Raw genomic sequence first — 24,924 nt, 5'->3', positions numbered from 1 at the left:
CAGGTACTGAAGTCGGTTGACAGAAGGTGAGGGAGTCACACTGCTTTGTATGCACTCTTCTTGAGCTTTTTGATCTACGTTGCTTCTCACGTGGCGGTCTGGTTTTCTGCCAGTAGCTGGTAGTTAAGTTTACCAAAATATCTGTCATTCATCACAAATGGCTTGTAATACTTCTAGCACTCCATTTTTCCCACTTGTTGAATGTACGCAGCAACCCAAAAATAGTGATTTGTGTATAAAACTTGCTTAGCTAACTTCATATGATGTAGTGTAACTTTAAAGTATCTCTTTTTACCAATGAGGAAATGTGTAAAACCATTGGTTCATGGTTGCTTGCCACTGAGGGATTGTAATCCTAGCTGTTTCAGTCCACAGACTTCTCTTTGTGGTGTAAGTGGTGCTGCTTAATGTTGCAAAGTTGATCCATTGTGCAGAGGAACACCACCTTAACTTCTTCCAAACAAGAGTTTCTAAAAGTTGGACTAAACTAACATTCTGTTGGCTGCCACAATATGCAGGAAAGAATGGCCAAAAAGCTTTTTAGGAGGCATGTTTACTGTCCAAATGCATTGTTATGGGGTGATTAATTCAGTCCTTGCTTGTCTGTGTTTTCTAGCTCTCTTGCCAAGAGATGGTCTTGTGATGATCTGTATTTCTGTTACTTACCCCCGCCACCACCTGTTACTTCCCCTCTGCCACCACCTCATCTCCCCTCATCTCCCCGGCCAGTCATTTCACTGTAGAAGTTTACCAAATTGGTCAAGCATGACTTTGCACTGGTGAATCTGTGCTGACTATTCCTTCTGATTTTCTTGTCCTTAATGTGTCTGGTAATGGGTTCCAGGGTTAGCTGCACCATTGCCTCTCTGGGGATTTAGCTGATACTGCCTGACTGTTCCTGGGGATTCCTTCTTGGACCTTCTTGAAGCTGAGGGTGACATTTACTTTCCTCCATGTCTTGGGCATTTCTACCAGTTGCCATGATTGATTAGAGATTATTGAAAGTGGTCTTGCAATGTCATCTGCCAGCTCCCCCAGCACTCACAAGTACATCCTACCAGGGCCAATGGGTCTAGGTATGTCCCATCTGCAGAAGTATTCCTTGACCTGATCCTCTTCCACCAAGTACATCTTTGTTACTCTGGCCTCTCCCCCTGGTTTCTGAGACCTGGGATTCCTGAAGGCTGGTCTTGCTAGTAAAGACTGATGGAAACAAGGCATTCAGCACCTCGGCCTTCTCCATGTCCTGTGTAACCAGGTCCCCTGTCTCATTGAGCAGTGGGCCCACATCTTCCCTAGTCTTCCTTTTGTCATCTGTGTACTTACAGAAGCCCTTTGTGTTTTCTTTGACATCCCTGGCCAGATTCAATTTATTTGGGCTTTAACTTTCCTAACTTTGTCCCTGTATGCTCAGACAGTGTCTCTATATTCCTCCCAGGTTACCTGTCCCTGTTTCCACCCTCTGAATGCTTCCTTTTTGTGTTTGCGTTTGGCCAGGAGTTCCTTCTTCATCCACAGAGGCCTCCTGGCCTTTTTGCCTGCTTCAGATTCATTTGGATTAACTGCTGTTAAGCTTGAAAGGGGTAATCCTTGAATATTAGCCAGCTTTCTTAGGCCTCTCTTCCCTCCAAGGCCTTATCCCGTGAGAATCTTCCAAGCAGATCTTTGAAGAAGCCAAAGTCTGCTCTCCTGAAGTCCAGGGTGGTGAGCTTGCTCTTCACCTTCCTCCATACCCTCAGGATCCTGAACTCCACCACCTTATAGTTACTGTATCCAAGGCTGCCTTTGGCTTTCATATGCCCAGCGAGCACCTCCTTGTTGGTGAGTATAAGGTCCAGCAGAGCACTGTTCCACATTGGCTACTGTGTCACTTGGAGAAGGAAGTTGTCATTAGCTCATTGCAGGAACCTTCTGGATTGCTTATGTCCTGCCGTGTTGACCCTCCAACAGGTACAGGAGCAGCTGAAGTTTCCCATGGGGACCAGGGCCTGCTAATGTGAGGCTGCTCCCATCTGTCTGTAGAGGGCCTGATCCACTTGTTCTTCCTGGTCAGGTGGCCAAACAGACAGTCCACTACAACATCAGCTTTACCTGTCCTCTCTTTCATTTGAATAGGGTTCATTTTATTTGTAACATGAATAGGGTTCATGTTATTTGCTTCTCCTGCTTAATTCTTTTACCGCCATCTTTCATGCTGCTTCATTAGGGAGGAAAATGATACAAACAAGTTGTAGAGGCAGCCATCCAGGTTCTTCAGAAGTTCTTCCTCATCTCAGTTGAATTTGAGCGTGATATATTTTTTACTGGTTTTAAACTATAATGATGTTCTGCTGATGAGGGCTGCACAGTCTTCTGCCAAGACATAATACTGTTAGATGTAGGTTCAGTTTAAAATTATTTTTTGACTTGACTATAGTGTTCATGTAGAATGCTTACTCTGCAGTCCTTCGGGAATCTAATAATGGTCACATACTAAGAACATGCCATTCCTGGATTAACAGATTTTTTTAAAATTGTAGTTTAAAGGAGGAGTTTTAATGAAAACCAACTTCTCCTCGTGTTTAAGCATAAACTATTCTATACATCTTAAGGAAAGTCTTTTAATATATCCACACAAATGCGTATCTTGCCAGTCATAGTCAGGAGATGCTGTTCGTGTATACATAGAATGCATGTGTGCATCATCTTTTCTTTCAAATGGAGTTTGGAGAAAAAATTTGCACTGTATTAAAAGTTGATGGTTTTGAAAGTGTACTTCAGAAGAAAATGTTCTAAGAGTGTATTTTAGAGTATGATGTTAATTTAGACATTAACTTTTGCCAGAAGGACTTTGTTTTGTCTGTTCTTTGTTGACATAATTACTGAAGGATGCCAATTTGAATGTTCATGTCAGAAATAAAACATGTCAGGTTTACCAGAACTGTAACTGGCCTAATCTTGCTCTTGGATCATCTGTTAATATAACATTTTATGTTTTGTTATTATTGTAAGATGCAAGATGGGGACATTAAATAATCATTTGACATAATCATTTCAGTATAATAGTAATTATCTTGGAACAATTTTTAAAGGTGTTTTAGAGAAATATCTTCAATTGCTTTCACTTGGATTGAAATGGGACAATTTTACCAATTTGATCATATCTTACAGGGATGCTTCCTTTGGTACTTGCAGTTTTCATCTGACATTGCTGGACTGTTTTCATGCAATAAACAAGGTCAGTAAAACCGTATTTTTCTAGTTGCAAAAGGTCAGCTAAAATTTGCCTAGCAGAAAAAGAAGGGGTAGGAATCAAGGGTCCAGTTAGAGCTGCACAGCAGCAGATTTTCTGATTGTTGGCTAGCTTATTATGTATTATGCATTGCAACAAAACTTCTAGGTACAGCATCCCTAGAAGTTGACCAATAACTTCTGTAATCAACTAGTGAAGATTTTAAAGACAGAATTTTGAGTTTTATTTATGTAATCTATCAGGACAGGAGTTCACACCTCTAATCTCTTAAGAGTTGTGTGATAGGTTTATTAGATGCCCCCTGGTGTTACATTTTCGGCTGAATATAGCCTTTGACAGTGGTTTTGAATTGGTTAGTGTTACTTTTTAGGCATTTGTAGCGTGGGCTAATGTCTGAAGTGTGCTTTAGTAATATGAATAGAACAAATGTTAGAAGGCAGGTGCTTTTTTTTTTTTTTCTGGTAACTACAAATTATCATGATCCAGTGTTTTATAGCAATACAATTGTGAAGTAATGAGGCATTGAAAGACAGGGGAATTCAAATGCATACTTTTTTTCATCTGTATGAGTAATGAAATGGGGCATCTGCAGCTCTCCACCCTACTACTGTCTTTTTTATTATGGGTATGCCAAAAACTGGAGTTTTTACTGATTAAGGTGGATTCTTGAAAATTTGTGATTTTCAGGTTTTTTGGATGTTTTGACATTGGCTGTTTGTATGCCAAGAGTGGTGAATTGCTATTTCTTTTTAGTACCAGTGAACAGCAAGGAAAACTACAGAAGATTACGCAGTGAAAGAAGAAATTAGAATGTAGTATTATAAGTATCTGGAGATACGGGATTATCTCTGTTTGTGCTTCCTGATTTAGCAAGTGGATAAACTGCCAGTTACCCAAATGTTTACATGTTATATACAGTATTGAATATAATGGTTGAGGATGATGACGGGACATCAGGGACCACACTAATGTCTGCTTAGGACTGTGTGTCTCCAAGCAATTTAAAATCAGTGAGGATATTAGCATCATAATGAGAGTGAATAGCTTCATGCACAAAAATATTTGCAATCCTTGAATGCATCCTTTAGCATGTACTCATAATTTCAATAGGTAATTTTTGCCAGTTCTTTTTCTCATTTTTTATTTTGTACACCTAGCAGTAATGAAAAGGCTGACTGCTTCTGTAGTCTGGAATTTTGTAGTCACTTAGTAAAAACAAAAGAGTGGATTTGCTTGTCCAAATTCACTTATATTGAAATCTACAAATCTGTTTTGAACCAAGACTGAGTTATCTGTATTTTTACAAATATAGGAAGAAATCTCTCTGAAGGAGTAGAAAAGGTATTAAGTGGCTTTCAGTAACCTAAAAGAGTGATAAACTGTCCTCATTGAAAATGTGTTGTCTTTGTTAAAAGCTGTATTCTGAATTTTAGGCTTTGCAATATGGTTTGCTGGATTTCAGTGTGTTTGATGTAAATGAATATGAGCATTTTGAAGTAAGTATTCAGTAATTGTTTTGCTGTTACTAATGCTAAGGTGATTGTTTATAAGTGCTTTTTTTCTTTTTCTTTTTTTTAATAGTATTAAGTTCCATTTTTGTTTTGTCTCTTTAAACGTTGATTGTTAAATAAAGGTTTGTGGTCAGAGAGAGAATATGAAAATTCAGATTTAAGCATAGTCAGCCTCCAACATGGGAGGGGAAGCAGAAACCAAAATGGAAATAAATACGTTTTTCCGTTATTATGAAAGCCCTGGAAGATGATCAGGGAGTGGGAGTTTGACCACCTTTTAGAGATCATGCATATTCTTGAGCAGTCTTGATGAGAGACTCAAGGGCATGCAAGTCCAAGCCTGAATTCTGGGGAGCAATTAAATTATGTATCTCTGAACACATGGCGAAAATACAGTACCAGTCTTTGAGGTAAAGACAGAAGCAGGACTGGGAAACTCCAAGCCTGTAAAATTGACTTTGGGGCATGAGAAATGAATGTGACAATGAAGGGCTGCAACTCTTGACTATATGGAGTCTCAGAAATGCACAGCTGCCAGTTGTCTGTAAAGAGAAAATTTAGTGTTCTTAGAATCTAAAAAATCATGACTTAAATTGTGAACAGAGGTAAGGCCAAGGTCATAATTTAGAAACCTATAAAAAATTAAATATTGGAAATTGCCTTTCATCTGAAGGGCATCAGTTCTGTTGTTCTAAAACTCTAGAAAGAGGAGAAGACAGGCAAGAAAAGTGAGTTTGAGAGCTTCTGGCATCCTCCTGATGGAACAGAAAGCAGACAACTAACATAACTTCCTTTGGCAAAAATTGTACATCACTTCTATCTAGCATGTATTTTGAAACAATAAGGAAAAGCCTGAAAATACAGGGATAATGATAAACCAAGCATTTTCTCTTGACAGAGAGCAGAAAATGGAGATTTTAACTGGATAATACCAAACAAATTCATTGCCTTCAGTGGACCTCATTCAAGAAGTAAAATTGAAAATGGTATGCTTAAAAAAGGAGGTGGGGGACACAAGCCCACTGCTTTCTTAGTGATTGTTATCAGTAAGAACAAGCTTTAAAAATTGTTCCTCAAACAGTGTGTTTTTTCCTTGGCTCTTTTTCTTTTATAAGAACGCTGGCAGTAAAATTTTAATGCTTGGTTTAATTGTATCTGACCTAGGTGATTATGTTAAAATTCCATTTTCAGTTAGTCTGTTTCTTTATGTTGAACATGAGTTCTATTTTGAAAGTGTTTTCATTTCTTGTTTTTGGGTCTTTGTTCATATGTGCAGTTTGAGCCTTACTCTCTTCTTTTTTTTTTCCCCTTCTTTTTTCAAATAGGCTATCCCCACCATGCTCCAGAGGCTTATTTCCCATACTTCAGGAAACATAAGGTCACCACTATAATACGCCTCAACAAAAAACTGTATGATGCCAAGCGATTTACGGATGCTGGATTTGAGCATTTTGACCTCTTCTTTGCTGATGGAAGCACACCTAGTGATACTATAGTTAAAACATTTCTAAATATTTGTGAAAACGCTGAAGGTGTTATAGCCGTTCATTGCAAAGGTATAGTCTAAAAAAAATTTATATTGCAGGTGATGCTTGTAGTTACAATTCCTGAGGTATTTTGCACTATATTGCTGTTATATCTAGTTATTAACATCTATCTGCCAGTCTTCAACTTTTCCGTACAAATTCTATGTTTCTGTTCTGCACTTCATCTTCTAATTTTTTTAAGTTCCAGGGAAATCTTCCCAGCTTTTTGAAGAGTGAGGCTGGGGAAAGTAACCTTGCCAATATTATCAGCTCTTTCTGCTAGAAAGTGTTAACACTTTCAAAGGATGCTTTTGAGCAGGAATTTGAAGTCCTGGCAAGGTTTATAGGTCTTTCTGAAAATGTAAGGTTAAATGTACCAAATCATAAACTTTTGAAAAGATCATTGCTGCTTTTTGAGGATATTCCTCATAAAGTATGCGTGTTCTTCCAGAACCGCAGAGATCTTAATCCTTCAGAAACCCTTTATACTAGCTACACTGGGCATGCTCTGATTATCTGCTCTTCCAGAGTTAGACTGCTGAGGAAAAGAGAGCATGCCCAATGCAGCTGGTATAAAGATACAGTTTTGTGTGGTTCTAGAGGAACTATGTTTCCCTTCCCACACCATCTTTAATAGCCTATCAGACATTTATTCCTCACAGACCTTGCCTCACTACTGGTGTACCTGATAACGCCGTGATTGGAGAAAGGCCTTTTCTTAACCCATTTGCCAGGGACCTGCAGAGACTGCATTTGTTGCATGTTTAACAGGATTATAGAGTGAAGTGGTAGAATTGGTAAAACCAGCATATTAACAGTTGGGAAGCGAGTGCATACTCTTGCTCACCACTGAGATGATAAATTCTGGTATATGGCTAAATTGATTATGCCTGAATACTGCATATTAGTGGTACAAGTGCTTTGTTTTCACTCAGATTAAGATGTTCTTTGATATTTACCATACTAACGGTGTATAGACTACCTTATGTTCCTCAGTGTGCTCTTACCCTTGAGAAAGAGGGCAACACTGTAGCCTGTTCTTAAAGCCAGGGCAAGGCATGGAAAGTGCTGTGTGATTGCCTTGGCTATTGGGTTATACTGAAGATTTTACATTGATGTTGATCAGTCAGTTGTTAAATGAGAGAAGGTGATGTGTGGTTTTGATATTTACAGCAAGTGACTGAGGAGAGGAGGCACTTACCTAGAGCTGCCCTCCTTTCCTTCTCATGTTTCCCAAGGTAAATAGAACTCTTTGGAGGGCCGTTGCAAAGAAGGTTCCTCATTCTGGAGTACTTCTTGCCTGTGTCAGCTAGTGCCTGGACATGGTCATTACAAAATCTGTCTTTTCCTTGGGAACTAAAGTAAGAGGTTAGTCAGGAGGAATTGGAAGAGCAACTGGTTTCAGTGCAATTCAAAAAGCATGTGAACAATGTGTTAGTAACCTTGTATATGGGGGATAAAAAATCAAAAGGTAGGTTGCACTTAGCAAGTTTGATCAGTAACATGTTTGCTTAATAATAAACTAGGCCAGTAACTATTTGTCCAAGTAACAATGTCTGTAGCTACAACAGATTCCAGATGAAGATGGGTATATGAAAGAAGCCATTCTTTTATCTTACACAGCTGGTCTTGGACGAACTGGCACACTTATTGCCTGTTATATTATGAAGCATTATCGGATGACAGCTGCTGAAACTATTGCCTGGATTAGAATTAATAGACCTGGTTCAGTGATTGGACCACAACAACACTTCTTGATGGAGTAAGTAGATTAACTATAAATTATTTCAAAAATAGAGCTAGATGTCTTTTTCTTCTTTATTGTACACTTAATCTTTGGTGTTGATTTATTGTGTTTTGGGCTTTTTTTCCATGTTATGATAGCAAACAGGCAGAACTTTGGACAGAAGGAGATATTTTCCGTGCAAAGTTGAAAGGAAGCTGTAAAATTGCTGTAACAAGAATTCTGTCAAGAGTAGATGATATTTCAATTAATGACATGAGAAACAGGAGAACCATCCAAAAGGACATTGAGCTGGTAACCATCCAAATACTGTGCTCTTCAAAAAGTTGTAACTGCTCTTGAGAATCTGAACAAACCTCTGGCTGTGCTAAAACTGTGTTAATCAGATTCTTTTTCTGTTTGCACTTTTTGTATCAGGGGATATGGGGAGGGGAAAAGGTATGAACAGCAAGTATGAGAAAAGAAGTGCAATACACAGGTGAAGTAGGAGTATCCTTATCATACTTTAGTCTTTAATAATTGGGTAGATATTAGAACAAAAGAAGTACTCACAATTTGCAGTCAAAACCACTGTGATTTTACTTTGTTTAGGTTCTTACTTCATGGTCTGTGTTTAAGAGAAGGGCTGAAATATTTTTTTGCTTTTATTAGTTTCTAAGTAATTGCAACTTCTACAACACCTTTTGATGTTGCCTTTTAAAAAAATGGTACTGCTGTTTTACAAAGGCAAGTGAAAGAGGGAAATGGTGTACTTGAGTGAAGATTGTACTGTACCTAAGCAAAGATTTGATGTTTCCACTGTTCTAAAGGTAGACAACGTTCTGATGCATGTAATTAATGAGACCACTTAATGGTTTACAGCTTTAAAAGCAGCAAATAGGGAACTAGAAAGAACATAATTGTATCTATGCAAGTGAATTTCCTTTGATTTTATCCTAGCAAACTTTCCTGTTGGGATAATTCTAACATTAATATAAGGTTAATTCTTAAATATCTTAAGTGTCTTTATTTTAATCTTTCCCGCCCTCCACTTATCCAGTACAGTGATGAAGATGAAACAAACTGTGTAACACAAGGTGATAAGCTTCGTGCTCTGAAAAGTAGCAGGCAAGCAAAAGCTCCAACTACATCTCCACTAACGTAAGTCAGATTCTGAATATATAAATGCCAGAAATACTTTTTTCTTCTTCTTTATGCATACTTCCCTTTGCCCCAATAAGTTTGTTGCCAAGGCTACATTTACTCATTTAAAACAAGCATGAGATTCACTGTTTCTCTGAAGGCTTGGTGAGCACTAAAGAGGCAGGAAAACTTCGTTAAATAACTGCGTTACTAGTTTTCTGTGTTGTCTTGATTCCATTAGTCTGCACTTTACAAGCTCCCGTAGTATTCCTGAATGCTTTACTTTTAGTTTAATCACAAACAGTCTCTTGTCTTTCCCATGGTAGTATAAAAATGGAAGAATATGACTTCGTGTGGTGGTGTTTGTACACACAGATTTTTGAAGTAAAGTCAGCTACATAAGAAGAGTTGAAAGAAGAATCTTTATCTTACTTTCATTTCCTCTTACTTGAAGAGGAACTTTCCGTAAATCCTGTGGGCTTTGGGATAGTGGCTGGTAGATCTGGAAGACAGAGTAGCACTATCTCAGTAAATAGAAAAAGAGTGCATTTCTGTCAGGAAACCTGGTATGATAGTCTCTTTAGACAAGTATTGAAACACTACCTGTGAAAGGAAGTTCATAGTGGCCTTTGCATCTGATGTAGCTTGTAGCAACTGTAGGTAGAGAAGCTTTTCTGTCTGCCCTTAAATAAACTACAGGAGAATGTAAGACTTGCAAGACATACAGGGATTTCACTTGATTGGTAGGAAAACAATGATGATCCCTGGCTGTCAGATTTTTGCAAATAATGTAGCACTAGTCACAGACTAAAAGCAGCTTGGCTTTTACTGTGCTGTGTTTCTGTAGGGGATCATGCTCCTAGCACCTGGATTTTTTTTTTTTTTTTTTCTCCTTCTTAAAGACCAAACAGTGTCATCAGACTCCTAGAAAACATGAGAGGTATGTAGCAAGAATGTGCTGAAGGTAAAGGAATATGTCTTTGGAAACCCTCACATACTACTATGTATGAATTATGCTTTTGTTTGAAGAGATTCTCTTTTGTTCATGCTCATCATTTACACAGATTCAGAAAAAGCCTGTACCCAACTGACATTACAAAGACCCCAAAACACATCATCTCAGTTACCTCAGGTAGCACAGTAAAAAAAACAACTACCTTGCACGTCAGTTGCTAAAGCACATAGTGCTTTAGTTTCCACTTTACAGTACTTTTTTCATAAAAGGTACTTCAAGTTATGTAATAAAAGTTGTGAAAGATCTCATTTATTGTATGTTTCATAGAATAAATGTAGACTGTATGGTTATTATTCAGAGCCATTGTTGTAATATGCAGACAGCCTATCAACTGTTTACTATTATTCCATTCATGAAGCACTCCACAACATGACTGCTCTAATTAAAACTAGTTAGCTTGTACTTCTGTAGAATTAAAATAATTGATTTGGAGCTTATAGTTGCTCTTTATAGTGTGCATTGTGGTACAGAGTTGGAATTTCCTCCCTCCTGTTCCCCCAAGTTATCTGTATGGCTTGCAGCTTGCACTGAAATAATTTGGTGAAAAATAAATATATAACTTCTTATATTTTTTGTGTTACGATTACTAAGCCAAAATACAGCTAGAATATTTAGCTGTCCTACATGAGTCAGAAGTCTTCCCTATTTGAAGAGAGGTCCCTCTTTTTTCCGTTAGTTTAGACTGTTAAAAACAATTAATCTTGCAGTGAAATTGATCAATTTTTACTGAAGCAAACTAATTCCTCTATGTAGTTCTATTTCACAGAAAAGAAAAAAAAACCAAAGCAAAGTAAGAGCACCAGAAGCTGGGACAATTACAGTCTTTGAGAGTTACAGGCATTGCTTACATTTAAGTCACAAGGGATTTGTGTATAATGTTTGTTAGTGTTTATTGAAGTTGGTTGTATAAACTATATGCTTTGATGAGTTGATACTTTGTATATGCTCTAATTAGCAATATTCTGCACCTTTGGCAAAGGGTTATGAATTAGCTTTTGCTGCTTTGAACACAGGAAGGTAGTATACCCCATGATCTGGGTGTTTACATGAACTGCTTTTTCCTACAAACTGATAGGGCTCTGATCTAATGTTTTAGTATTAAGACGTATGATTGTGAATTACGGTGTATGAATACAAGCTGATGAAACTGCATAAGAGATGGCAGCAAGTGGTCAGAGATGTACTGCTCCGGCATGCATTTATTTTCCAAAGAGTGTACAGACTATTTGGAATACGCTTTGATTCCAGCAACACGTGGATACCTCGTTTGGCAAGCTATGGTTGCATGGATTGTTACTGTCATAGACAGTAAGAAAATGCTTGGCAAAAGTTATAGACCAATATGCTTTTGAAGAACTTGAAACAAGCTAAAATGCACCAATAGCTTTTGCTTTTGAATTTTTTGTTCATCTTTTCCTCCCCCTCCAACCCCTTTTTTTAGATGGCTTCTAGCTATGCTGGTGTCTACACTGTGTAGCATTGTCATCTGGTGGATTGTTTGTGGCTCCCTTCTGCCCAGCCTGCTATTCTGTCTAGATGGTTTAAGAACATAGTAACCATCAGGACCCCCTGAGAGAGAGCCACTGTGTAAGTGTCCCATTCCATTTCTCTACAATAGCTCACACTTTCTGTCTAGTATGTCTCATAAATGCATGTTTTCATATCATGTTTCTTAACTGGCTTTGTTGCAAGATTAATTTCACTGCTCTGGCTTTGTTGTATTTTTGTATATATTATTTAGAGTAACTGAGTGAGTTTTATGGCTGGCTTGCAAACAAAAAGGTGCAGAGCTTTGATAAACGGGATAGTTCATAATTTTGAAGCTTTTCTTCTCTGCATGCTCCTGCAAATAAGCAAAACTATATGAGCAAAACTATATTTGTAAAAAGGAAAAAGTACTGCTTTAAAACAGGGTCCTGTCCTTTGCATGTATCAGATGAAGACGTCTCCAGTTTTACTTTGAAATCCATGAACTTGCAAAGAAGCTTAGTTTCCTAAAAAAAAATCCTACCAAAAAAAAAAAAGGGATGGTTTTACTCACATGATATGCCAGGGATTAGAGTTTGTTATAAATGTCAGTAGGTCTTTGTTTTTACTAGATTATAGGATTGTGTGCCATGAGAGGCAATAAAATGGGATTTCTTTTTTCCTGTTTAATCTAACAGAAGATGAGGCAAGTTGCAGTATTAGGTCAAGGCTCACTTGTTTACCCAGGCAATCTGTTTTCATCTTCTTTTGTGCCCAATTACTTTTTACAGAGCTTTATAAGACCAGTTAAATCCCTTCTTTCTGTTACTTGGATTCATGAGCTGAGTAAAGCATTAAAAACATACTAGTTCCTTGAGTACAGTTTTCATTCTTTCTCCACCCTGCTTATGTCAAAGTGGCTGCAGTGATTGCGGTGCCTTTCCTGCCCTTAGAAGGTGGATTCTTTTCATCAAATCACAGCTTCCATCTTTTGGCCGAACAAAACCTCAGCAGCACGCAGAACTGCCAGGAAACCCAAACAAGAGCTTTCTGCTTGCTGCTGTGTCTGCCTAGAGCTGCTCCATCACCACCACCCTCAAAGTGAAATGGTTTCTTTGGGTGAACGCTTGAAACTTGGGTGCTCTCAGAGAAAAAGTAGGTCAGAAAAAGTGTTTTACACCAGAGTATGAGGTAAGAAAATGCATTCTTTCCTGGCAGAGCATTAAGGTGAAGAGTTTTTATCCTTTTTACTTTTGGCCTGGCAACTTTCTGTCCAGATTTTTAAAAAGCATTGGACTCTTTCTGCTAAACCAAATGACTTAATACCTAAGAATGAGAACTGGAGGACTTGTGGACAACTTAGATACACTATTAGCATTAGCTGAGGTCATATTAATCTGTTTTTTTGGAGAAAAACAAAACCCAAAATTTACTATAGCTTTAGCGATTTTTTTTATTGGTACCTGACTTTGTCAAAGAACATACTTAAATGAAAGGATTGTTTTCAGGGTTTTATGAGTGTAGCAGTATTGTCTTAGTGTTTTCTAAAAGTCAGATTTCAGATTTCTAAACACAGACTAAAAAGCTAAACTTAAAACAAGGGTTTAAAAAAATAAAACAATCTGTCCTTTGTTTTCCTGTACTGTAAGATCAATTTCACTCAACTATAATCCTTTCTTTCTCTTACAGTTTTTGTGTTCTGTCTAAAAATTCCCTTGCTAGAGGGAAAGAGAAAAGACTGTTTGATGTTGCTAAATGTGTCATGATGTAAGCAATTGGGTTACTGGTGCTGCTGCCTCATATCCAAGATTGAAAATCACACAATGTTGGTTTGTGTCTGGAAGAGAAAATGCTTAAGCTTTTCTTAAAACCTAGGCTAACATTCTCTCTGTTACACAGCTAGTGTCCCTTGTGTTTTAAGAGATCAAATTATCATTCAGGATTGTGAATCTCTCTGGGTTAGTCTGGCAGTCCTGTTGGCTGCAGCCCTGTATGCTAAAGAGTATCTGTCACTTGTTGCACATCAATGACTTGGAGCAGTGGTAGAGGTCTTCGGCTTTTTTCCTAAAAATCATGAGATGATGAAGGAGAATGCAATATTGCATTTGACAGACTTCATAAAGCAGGTAACCATAGCAAAAATAAAATGCCCATTGCAGGGCAGAGAAGATACGCTCCTGCAGCCTCTCTTTCCCTCATTCCTCTGCAGGGCACTGTAATAATTTTTCTTTTAAAAAAGCTTATTGAGTAGATTGATTTATCTGCAAGACTTACTACCTTGCTGGCGTTTCAGGTTTGGTGGATTTTGTCTTGGGTTGTGGGGTGTTCGGGCTTTTGTGTATTGGTGGTGTACCTGTCCTCCCACCTTGCTCTGAGTTAAATGGTGAAAAAAAGTTGTGAACTACTTAAAAGATGGTGCTACTGAACCCAAACACTGTTCCACTTAAGTGGGTTTTGATTTGTTTGAAGGCCAATGTACTAACTTGAATAAAAAAGTAGTGTATAAGCAGCCTGGTGTTTGGGGAATATATTAGGTTCAGAACTACCAAGTGATGCTTCCATTATGGATTAACTGGAGATGAAAAATTCTTATGATACATGTTTAGTAGTGTGGCTATTACAACATCGCCTGTGTTCAGGAAACGTTCTGCTTTTTCTTTTAAAAAATAAATAAATTGTGTTTCATTGAGTACACCAGATGCACTTTCTGCTGGTGTTTCTGGAAGTTGTTTGTTGTCATGTACAGCATGACATGCTATTTTACATGAACAGTTACAAAACACTAAAGGGGGTGTCCTGAGGATCCTACCCTTCTCTAATATAGTTTGGGATTTTTGGGGCGTCCGAGATATTGAGAGGATTTCCTCTACTGTGGCCTCATCTCCATTATAAAACCTATCTGTTGAACCTGCTATCAAGTGAGGCTGTAAGTCTAATTGTGTTAAATCAAAATTCTGTACATTTGTTTCTTTTCTGACCTTAAACACGTATGCAGTAGCAATTGTAATGAAAGCTCTGATAGTACTGTTACTGCTCCTAAGCTGACAATTGTCAGGCCCAAAGACAGCTCTGAATATTGTCACACCATGTCAGATGATGGTGTAAATGAGACCTCATCTGTTTTCCTTGGGTGCTATCAGCCTTGGAAGTCTAGAATTGTAGTCTGATTTAAACATGTCTGATCATGCAGCAAATGTTTTGTTCACAGGGATTTCAATTAATCTTTACTCTTGGGTAGCCATGTGAAGTTGTGGATTGCTGAGATGTAAAAATGACATATCGACTGAAGAGCAGATGATGTTAAAGGTTCTACCATGCTCACAGCTGGCTCTGAGGTGATCCCATAAGCCAGCTCCTTCTCTCCCTACCCTTTGGTAAATACAGCAATCTTTAAGAGGATGATGTTGTGGTTGGTTTGGGTTTAAGGTGCAGTTATATATGGTGACATGATAAGTCATGTTCCCATTTAGAACCTCTTTTCTTTCTTGATGCTGAACAGATTAAATTATGTGGGAAGTAAGGACATACGTATGAAATGCTGAAAGGATGAATATTTTAGTGTTTGTGCAAGGTAGTGTCTTAACACTTCATAAAGTTCCAGTTCATATCTAATAAGTATATGGGTTTAAGCCTTGTATACAGACTTGTTTTCTGAACTTCTGGTGTCTGGAAAGAATGGACATCTATAAGAGAAATATTATATCACATTCCAATAACTTTTGCTTTCTTTTATGTGTACATTACATGCATTTTTATACAGAGAGATGCTGTATACAAATATTTAAGGAGAATACATTATTTTTCCATATTTTTGTCTGCATGAGCTCTAATAAAAGTTGTATATGCCATGATTTGGTCACGCTTATATTTCAGTGACTAAATGTTAGGAGGTTAAGCCAGCGTTGTACCTTTCTGTTCAGTCCTGAAAGTTGCTAGTGGCACAGATGAAAGGTACAATATAAGTCTTTTTTCACCACTAGTATCATTTTTAAAGCTAGCTGAAAGCACAGTGGCCCAAATTTGTTGAGGTTGTATGACAACTGTGGCACTGAAAAGAGAATTTTAATATTAGAACTTGTTAGAACTGGTTTACAAGCACAATAGAAATTATAAAGTGAACTTCCAGGATTTGAACCTTTTAACTTTGGGCATGCAAGGAGGATAGATTGTTAGGAGAGTTTCTGTTGTCTACAGAAGCATGATATGACATGAAGGTACCTGGTTTTTGTTTTCAGCTTCGCAAATAACTGATTCCTCTGACTCTGAATGTGTTGTGTTTACAACAGAATTTGCTTTGCATATTTTGATAGTACTTGCCATTACAATCTTGTCTCGTATCTTAGAGGAAGAGAACACCTGTTCAGTTTGGACTTCTGCAAATCAGATGACAAGATTTTGCAAGTCTGAATTATTGAGAGATTTGTTCAAGTCGAAATTCAAAATACTTTGTGGTTCTGTAGTCATCTGTTTGCTAAACAATCTAGAAGTATGTGGCAAACAAGGTTGCTGATAACTTTTACTGCTGAAAGGAATTTATTTCAGATGAAATTGTGTTACCTCCGATGCATGTTCTGGTATTAAACCCATATAAAATGGTAAAAGCATAGGGATTTTATTCCATTTCTGGTTTTGGTGAATATGTTACATGAGTATGAAAATAGTCATATTTTCTCCCATGTATGCCTGTCTACTTTTGCTCCAAAAGTTATGTTTTATGTTCATATCTAGGATTTTTGAAAACAGTTTCTTCAGAGTATTAAGCATCTGGACTGCAGTTTATACAACTTCATGAAGATTTTTATGTCCAATCTAATATAATCTGCTGACACAGATGGACTCAGTGAAGCCACTGAAAATTAGAGTCTAGTAACAGCAAGGGAAAACCCAGTAATAGCTAAGTTAGTCTTAGCTCTGAATCTTCAAAATGATGCATAGTTTTACAGTTGGAGCCTTGCACAGATGGAATAACTAGGAACTAGATGTAGAAAATGATGCACTGAATAGATATCTGTGGACTCCAATGTCTCCATAGTATTACAATTTCACTACAAGTATTCAGGAATACAGAAGATGTGTTTTCCCCATGAACCAGTTGGCTGTGGCTAAAAATAGTTATTTGCATTTCACAGTCTGGGTTTCTTATTGTTGTAAGCAACACTAGGATTTATCTGCCTGTTTAAGGAATAGTCAACATACTGCTCTAGAGTCTTCCAGACAAGCAGTTGAGCACAACCAGCATGTAAAGCTGAGTTTTGGGTATGGTGTAGTAACTCCTGTAAGAGCAAAATGCCAGCATATGCAATGATTTTCTCAGCCTACTATACTTAAGGGAGTATCTCCTGGTTAATTGTTGGAGATCAGGCTTGGATCTTCGCAAATCGAATTACTTGGCTTTTTTTCTGAATTCCTTTCTATGTCAGTCTGGAAAATAATGATTGGCTTTGTGGCATACTCCAGATTTTATCCTTTTTTTTTTTGGTTTTGTTGCAGTAATATACAATACAATTTATTAGCTTTTTGTCTTTCCAAAACCTAACAGGAAATTCAAAGCCATAAATTTAAATTGTTCTTTGAAAGCAAAAAAATCACCTACCAAAACCAAACCCCAACCAAAAAATCAACCAGAAAAAGCTGCTGTGCTCCTAATAAAAGAACTTGCATTACCATGATTATAACAAGGACTTTGCTTTTCAGAATGATTTGTGAAAAGCCAGCTGGTACGTGTTAGCTCTACATCAACTTTAATACCCGCTTTTCAGTGTTTTCCTAGAAACTTTCAGATTATATAATCTTTCTTTTCTCCTACTCTTTCCAGAGTAATTCTGCACTCCAGTGTTCAGAAAAATAAAACCTCTGAACCTAGCATTTCTGACAGTTCAGACATTACTAAAAGAACTACCAGGTCTGCTGCAAGAAAAAACAGTTAAAAAAGGTGAGAGTTACCCTCTTTACAGATCCAGTAACTGTTTTCTAGGCAAATACTTTGAAATGGCATATCAATTGCTGATGGCAGCTTTTGCCACAGTTTCAACTCCTTCTCCTAGCAATGGGAAATGAGAAAGAATTTTATGGTTTATGTCATGTACTGAAAATATCTAGAACCTTATTAAATCTTGTGTTGTTTATGTTGCTCAGTCTTTCAGCTTTGAGAATTTTATATGGTAAATGCTAATATGAGTTAGAATTACTGAAGGTGAGGGATTTTGGTAAGAAAAATCCCTTTCTTTACCAAACCTCTGCCTGTAATAAGGGACGGAAAAGTTGTTCACAGCATTAAGTCAAATATTAGTCAGTACATGAAGCGAAATCTAAGAGGAATTTGATGCACAACTGAAATGCAGTAGTAGAGGGGAAGTGTATAAAGTGCATGGTATATGGGTATAAGATTTGGCACTGAGAGTGTGGCTGATAATCTGAGCTGAACCTGTTTGGTAAAGCTCAATGAAATTTTAAATTCAGATAGATTTATGCAGGACTGAAAGTGCCTTTTGGCCCAGAAGCCTATTGGCCATACTGCTGCTACATTTCTTTGTGTATGCATGTGTCTGTGCCCCTCTGGCAGCTCTCCAGATCATTATCAAAGATAAGCCTGAAAGATTTGCTTAAAACAATTCCAAGCAATTTCCAGTGGTTACAGTTCACCAGTTTGTCTTGTGTTTATAGTGAAAAGCTTTTGAATGGGTCTGTTGGGTGCTGAAGAGACTGAATTTTGTTGGGAAGATTAAAAGATGGCAGATAACATAACAAGTAGTTACGTAGTTTGATTTATAAAGATTGCTGAAAATTCCAGGGGGTTGTGCAGCTTTTTCCCCACAGAGCTTTTCTTTGCCCTTCCTTGCCCTGTTATCTTGAAGGTAACAGAATTTATGAAAAAATCACTCTTATCAGAAACAGTCATTAACAGCAGACTGCAGAAGAATGGCTGCAGAAGCATGGCCTTAGAATCTCTGAAGATCTGCACAATCCAGGCCTGGTATTAGAATAGGCCTGTAACCAGAATTGTACTGAAGTTGCTGTGCTGGAGATAACAAGAAAGGTAGCCTTGAGCTGTTCTTGAATCCTGAGACCGAGTGATTACGTTGTGCCAACAGGCCGTGGCTGTAACAAGCTACAGCTGCTGGGAAAGCAGGTGCAGGGCCAAGAGGGATAGGGACCAGAATGGGAATATAGGGAGTAACAAACTACAAGGCTGAAGCACAGCAACACAACTAGCTACATGGATAGAATGCTTATTTTAGTCATGATAATTAGGGGTGTGAGAACCGCGCGCGTTGAGAGACTACTAACCAATTATATTTCTGCTTTACGAATATGCATGTGTATCGGTTCTATATAAGTAGTGTTAGAAACTAATAAAGTTGAGCAAGATGCATAACTCATATTGAGCGTCTTCTTGACTCTGGCGAACCCTTCTTCCAGCAGAAGACTGCAGTAAATTCTAGCCGAGAATTCTTAGCAGTAGCTATAGGAACTATGTTTTGATTAATGTAAGAATATGTTAAAAAATAATATCTTTTTCCTGAAATGCATATTTTACTAAAAAACTGAAGTATTTCTCAGGGTTTTCCTGTTTGGTTGGTTGGGCTTTCCTTCATTTTGCGTCATTTTCACCATGTTGGATGGATTCTGCCTGCTGTTTTTATTCTTCATGCCTCTCCCAGTTTTAAGCTCCTTGCAACACTTGGAAGTATGTGCACGTGTAATTGAACAGAGATTTTCAGACCCTGGAGAAAACACCTCCAAGTTGATGTTTTTCCTGTGTGAGATGAGAATACTTATCCCTAGGAGGAAACAACACCCCTAAAATAGAATTCTTAGAAGATTTCAGTTATTTTGAAAGAGATCCTTTAGGTGTATTGCCAGATTTATGACTCTGAGGACCAAGGATCGGGTTGAACTCAAACTTCATAAGCTACTTCATATTTCAAGGGATTTTTTCTGAAGCCTCTACCCCAAATATTTCATTCCTTATTCTGTTTCGTTTCTTCTAACTCTTGAGTCAAAGAATTTAAGTCATTTTATGCTGCATCCAGTAATCAAGTTTGTCCTAAACAGGTATGTCACAGTTCTGGAGTTCTTAATTATTGTGTCATCTGAGAGGGAGGGCAGATTGGGTGTTCATCCCTCTAAAGGGTATTTTGATATGACTGTATAACTTCATGGACTTAGAATGCAGTACCTTGTTGTTAATTGTGTAGGTGTCCTTTATTTTTCCCGTGTTTGGTAAAACCTTGCTCTCTTCTTCTTTTAAACATCCTTTTGGGTTTTTTTCATCTCTTTTAAATTTAATTTCTTGAAGTCTCTGCAGTTTGCATTACCTCGTAGTGCTTATATTGACCGACCTCTTCCAGATCAAGTGGATTTTAGGGTAGAGGAGAATAATTATTATCACAAAATTGAGATCATGCCCTAACCAATATGTCTTTGTCAAGACCTTGTTGCCTTCTCTGAACTTTCAATATTAATGTGTAGCCTTACCCTCTCATTTTCTTGTTTGATATGTTCCAGTGGAAACATCTTACACTGTTTTTACATAAATCTCATTTGTTGATGCTTTAGGTCCATTCTTACTGTAGATTAATCACATTTGCAAAACATCTTAACACAGTGTAATCTGCAGAGCTGAGTAACTGATTTACCATTTTATCCTTCAGACTGTTAGAGACACTAGCATAGAATGCCTCCAGAATGATTTTCAGCCAAAACAGTCACTTACAGCTAAAACACTCTATTCTGGCTTTGCAGAGAGAATTAAGGGAATTTCAGTCCTATTCATAACACTCGCTGCATTTCCTTTACAGAACATCTCTAGGTGTCAGCTGCCATCTACAAAAGACCGGTACTGGTGGACATAGCACATCATATCTTGTGATGGAAATAGCACTGTCATTGAATTACAAGAAATCATATTGCTAGAGCATTATCCACGGTCTCTTCTGTGGATGCCCCTTGTTTCCCTAGTTAAGACATCTTCCTTGTAAATTTGCCAGTTACTGAGACATTCGTGTTTGTATTTTAACAAGGTGCATACATCAGATCCAACCCAGCTGAATCGTAGTAAGACACAAATGAAACAATCTTTTCTGTGTTACTACACATAACGGAATTAGGATTATGTGTATAGTAAGTAGTTGATTAGAAACTAAATCTTGAGTGGTGAAGGAATTTTGGTAGGTAGAGGTGCTTAAGGGAATACAGGTCAGGTTATTAAAAAAGTAAAAATTGCGAGTGTGGTGGAAAATGTATCAAAAATGTATTGTATAAATTCTTTTACTTCTAACCAGAGAGGTAGATCACAGAAACTAACAAAGAGGAATACGCTTTAAAAATCTCCTGTGCTTTTGCTTTGCTGGGAATTGTAAAGCACCCTTTTGCACCCGTGTTCAAACACTGAAAACTACCTGCAGCATTTCAGAGCTTGTCTATATGTAATCTAAATCCAGCTTAAAAAAAAATTGTTTCTTTACTGTTCTTTCTACTTTTCCAACAGTATGATATCGCAGAGGGAGAGAAAGAAAAGGAATGCTTTACAGCAAATGCGCTTAATGAAATTATGGTACTTTGAATCTGTTGCTTTTCTGTATGGACAGAACCTTTCTTCATATTGTCTGTGATCAGACCACTCCGTGCTTTCTTTACAACCAACATTGCTGTTGTTAAATGCAGTGACTTTTATCTTCTGTTTCTTTCTTTGAAGTATTGTTTGCTCATTTTACCTTCCCAGAAATATTTGCTTGAAATACATACTGAGTACATATTTAACTTTTTTTCTCAAATATGTTTTATTTCAGCAGCCAATCCGTCCCAAGGACTAGAACAGTATTGCGTTAATTTTCAAATAAGCAACCAGTGGTGAAAAGGATATTCAGGAATGAAGGGGATGCGACTAGAGGGGATTATGCAATTCAAAGAAGATTACTTTGGCTTCATTTTTCAGCAAAAGTGAAACAAAAGAATCTCTTCCATACGTGCAGAATAAAATGAACTGTCAACGTGCTTTGTAGACACTTCCCTGATGTGCTAACACTTCCTGAAACAAAACCAACAAAAATCTGTGTACATTCAGACTCAGGTGTAAATATGTAAGCTCTCTATTATAAAGAGGGCTTGCTAGTATGTATGATGCATGTGTATAAATTGTGATGGCAATCACTTAGCTGCTGACCACTAGAAATGAAAAGACAGTGGGAGCTTTTAAATATTTAAATCTGTGTTGTCCGTTCAGACTGGGCTCAAGTCTGCACTTGAGACTGAAAATCAAATCACAAAAGCTTTTTTCTTACAGTATTGGTACCGTCCTGTGTTAATTGGCTGTTCTTTCTTATTTTATATGAAGTTTTTTATGAAGCAGCAGTATTGACTACATGAAGCAACTATTGTCCACCAAAGAGTGCTTTATTTTCAAAGGTTGTGTGGTTCGTTTATTTTGAAAAAATGTAACTATAAGCAATTAACTTAGTTTTATCAGTAATAGATTTTTAGTTGTTCACAACCAATGGCTCTTCTAGCTAGTTGTAATTGCTTTAAGTCTGTGATTTTGAGGGGAGGGAAAAACAGCTTACCATTTAAAGCAGTGCTGTCATACTGAAATGTCATTACTGTTTCTTTTCCTATCTTCAAGCCTTTTAGGTGAAACTTTAGATTACCATATCTAAAAGGTAAGAATTTTTCCTGGGTTTTATTGGTACAGTTGATAACATGCGGATGTCGCAGGTTTTTGCCTTTGAGACACCTAATGAGTGCAGCACACAAAAAAGGGAAAATAAGCTTGCTGTACAACTGCAATTGGTAGTGGAACTGAGGGCCCGTATAGTTTTTAACATCTAATTAACACTTCAAAACCTACAGCTTACCTCTGTCTGATACTGCAGTTTTCATCCACTACAAGACTGTCTTCAAACACTGGCAGCGTTTTATCCCTACCACTTCTCACATTATGAAATCTCAAAGTCGTCTTTGCAGTGATGTACCCTTGTCTGCCAACTGAAGTTTATAGCTGCATATCCCTCAGATGAGGACTGTTACCACATAGCCTTAAATATCATACAGTTATCTGTTGATTGACTCTCACAGTAGAAAGGACAAGAAATGGAGAGATCTGAAATGTTAGCAGTGGGATAACTGAAGTTTTTAAAGGTTGATTACCTCTGCAAGGGAGAGAATTTTCTTTTCATGAGTGTAAATGGGCAGGTGCAGTGACTAGTTTCAACCTACATGCTTTTAAATTAAGGTTAAGCTTTCTGTTAGGCTGGTCATTTTTGAATGCCGATATGAATAACCACACATTGGCTTGAAAACATTTTGTGGCAAGATCATCTTGAATTGGAGGGGAAGCAGGATGGGAAGTGTAAGTAAGCTTCAGGGAGGATGCATAAGTTTGGATACTCAAAATTTGCAAATACAAATAAAAAGAAAACAGAAGAGGCTTGTGTGATGCAAAATAAAGGACCATTGAGGCTCATACCTGATTATTTTTTGTTTTCCTCTTAAATCTTCACCCTCACCACCAGTTTTTTATGGGTGAAAAGCACCTAAAAGAGGGGAACTGAATTCACCCTGATACAGTGATTACATTTTTTTTTTCCTTAGTATGTCACTTGCCCAAAAGATGAACTACAGGTAACCACAATAGTAGGTATATTGTGCAAATATGAATCTCTGTTTATTCTTGAAGTAAATTCTTACTTGGAAGGCAGAAGAGATGAAACTAGTGAAGTGAGAGGGTGAGTCAAGAAAGATACAGTAATACTGTGTTTGGCTTTGCCCTTCTCTCAGCTGAGCTGCTTCTTTTAGCATCTTTGCTTTTGACCTAATCAGTCTATTTCACAGCCCTTCCAAATTCCAAAATGTAATTGCCTTTTCTAAAGTAACCAGCAGAGCCATTAGCACTTTCAGGTTCCTAAGAAGTAAGTTTTGGTGAAACAAGTGCACAAACACACACAATAGCAACTGTAGCTAAACCAAAACTGCATGTTAGGCATGAGTGTGTTTCAGGGTACTCTTTCCACCACCCAGTATCTTAGGGAGAAACACATAAATGTCAAAGGGATTTTACATTTGAACTCTCCAAACAGCCTTATATGGAAAATTAACTCATTACCTCATTGTGTCCCACCTAACTGTATTGCTTCACTTGTTCTTCTGAATTTTTAGTACTTTGCCTAGCATTTTTATTATACCGTACCAAAGCTGTCTTAAGTAAGCGTGAAGAGTGGCCATGGGTGAGAGAGTCCTTGGTTTTTAAATCTTTGTTTAATTATGTGCCAAAATGGAATGTGTGGCAGCAGCTGCATCACTGCTGTACCACAGAGCAGCTGAAGGAAGTTATTTCTGCTGTCATCAATTAGGAGTTTCTCCTTAGAAATTCTTTTCCCTATTTAAAATGCACAACAGATGGATTCACCCTTGATCTCTTACTCAAAAGTATGCAACATACTCAAAAGCTGTAATATCTAGGGTCAAATAGCTGGCTTCTGTTACAGCATCAAAAACTGAACTTGGATGGTAATTCAGACCTTGTCTTTTTGCCCCAGTAAAACAGAGGAAGTGCTGTTGACTTAAATAAGATTTGTAGAGACTTGTGCATTAAAATGGAAAAAGACAAAAATGTGATGTTCACCAGTTTGTTGCACTGCAGTTTTTATATTAATGGTTTGCAGATTGTCTTGCATAAACTCGTGTACAGACTATCGAGATCTTAAATTTCTTGACTAATCAGTACTGTTCATCCTGATTATTTTTAAATTGTGTATTTCTAATATTTTTTTAACTTGGATTGACAGAGTGGGAGTTTATTTTGCTGAAGGTATTTTTAAGATAAAGCTTCATATTATCTTGTAATTTTAAGTAGTTCAGTATGCATTTGTGTCTCATTTGAAAATACTGCATATTGTATTTGATTTTATACAAAATACTGAATAGTGAGAATTGCAAACATGAACTGTGGAAAATTAAAAGTAATAATCCGAAGTTTGGTTTTGTCAGTTTTATTTCCAGCATTCTAAAAAAGTTCGGCATACACCCATCATATCTGTATCACATAGGCTTATATGTGCTCTGAAAAATAATGCGAGAATCTCAGCTGCCTGAAAACCTTTAATTAAAGCACAAATCTTTAAAACACATACTTCTCCAATTTTAAAAATAGAGACCTTCTGGCTCTGCATTTCAGGGGACTCACTTTGGAAAACAGTAGTATTTAAATTGTTGGGATACTGTTACCCAGTAAAAAAACTTGGAGAAGATAGAACAATGGGGTTTAGTTAATTTGTGTCCTTTCTTTATGATCATACAGTACTCATTTTCGG

The 24,924-nt window shown here is 37.4% G+C and overlaps 1 protein-coding gene across 15 annotated transcripts in view; it reads left to right on the top strand.

Moving 5' to 3' along the window:
- The window catches only part of CDC14B (cell division cycle 14B), a 46,068-nt gene extending 21,482 nt beyond the window's left edge, over positions 1 to 24,586 (top strand). For 2 of the 15 annotated variants that reach the window (XM_055698648.1, XM_014285932.3), the window contains exons 6-14: positions 3,151 to 3,217; positions 4,666 to 4,728; positions 5,642 to 5,729; positions 6,069 to 6,299; positions 7,893 to 8,031; positions 8,154 to 8,307; positions 9,053 to 9,153; positions 11,592 to 11,737; positions 17,433 to 17,549. In XM_055698648.1, coding sequence (XP_055554623.1) covers positions 3,151 to 3,217; positions 4,666 to 4,728; positions 5,642 to 5,729; positions 6,069 to 6,299; positions 7,893 to 8,031; positions 8,154 to 8,307; positions 9,053 to 9,153; positions 11,592 to 11,703 — 955 coding nt within the window. In that variant the 3' untranslated portion in view covers positions 11,704 to 11,737; positions 17,433 to 17,549. Of the gene's footprint in view, positions 1 to 3,150; positions 3,218 to 4,665; positions 4,729 to 5,641; positions 5,730 to 6,068; positions 6,300 to 7,892; positions 8,032 to 8,153; positions 8,308 to 9,052; positions 9,154 to 10,037; positions 10,076 to 11,591; positions 11,738 to 14,825; positions 14,992 to 17,432; positions 17,550 to 21,408 lie in introns of those variants that run through there. The other 13 variants (XR_008730186.1, XM_055698651.1, XM_055698647.1 and 10 more) reach the window with 13 other exon arrangements.
- The last annotated feature ends 338 nt before the right edge of the window (positions 24,587 to 24,924 follow it).

Source organism: Falco cherrug, chromosome Z (genome assembly GCF_023634085.1).
Source record: "Falco cherrug isolate bFalChe1 chromosome Z, bFalChe1.pri, whole genome shotgun sequence".
Taxonomy (NCBI): Eukaryota; Metazoa; Chordata; class Aves; order Falconiformes; family Falconidae; genus Falco; species Falco cherrug.
Note: the sequence above shows the minus strand (reverse complement) of the source record. Positions and strands in the feature narration are given on the sequence as shown.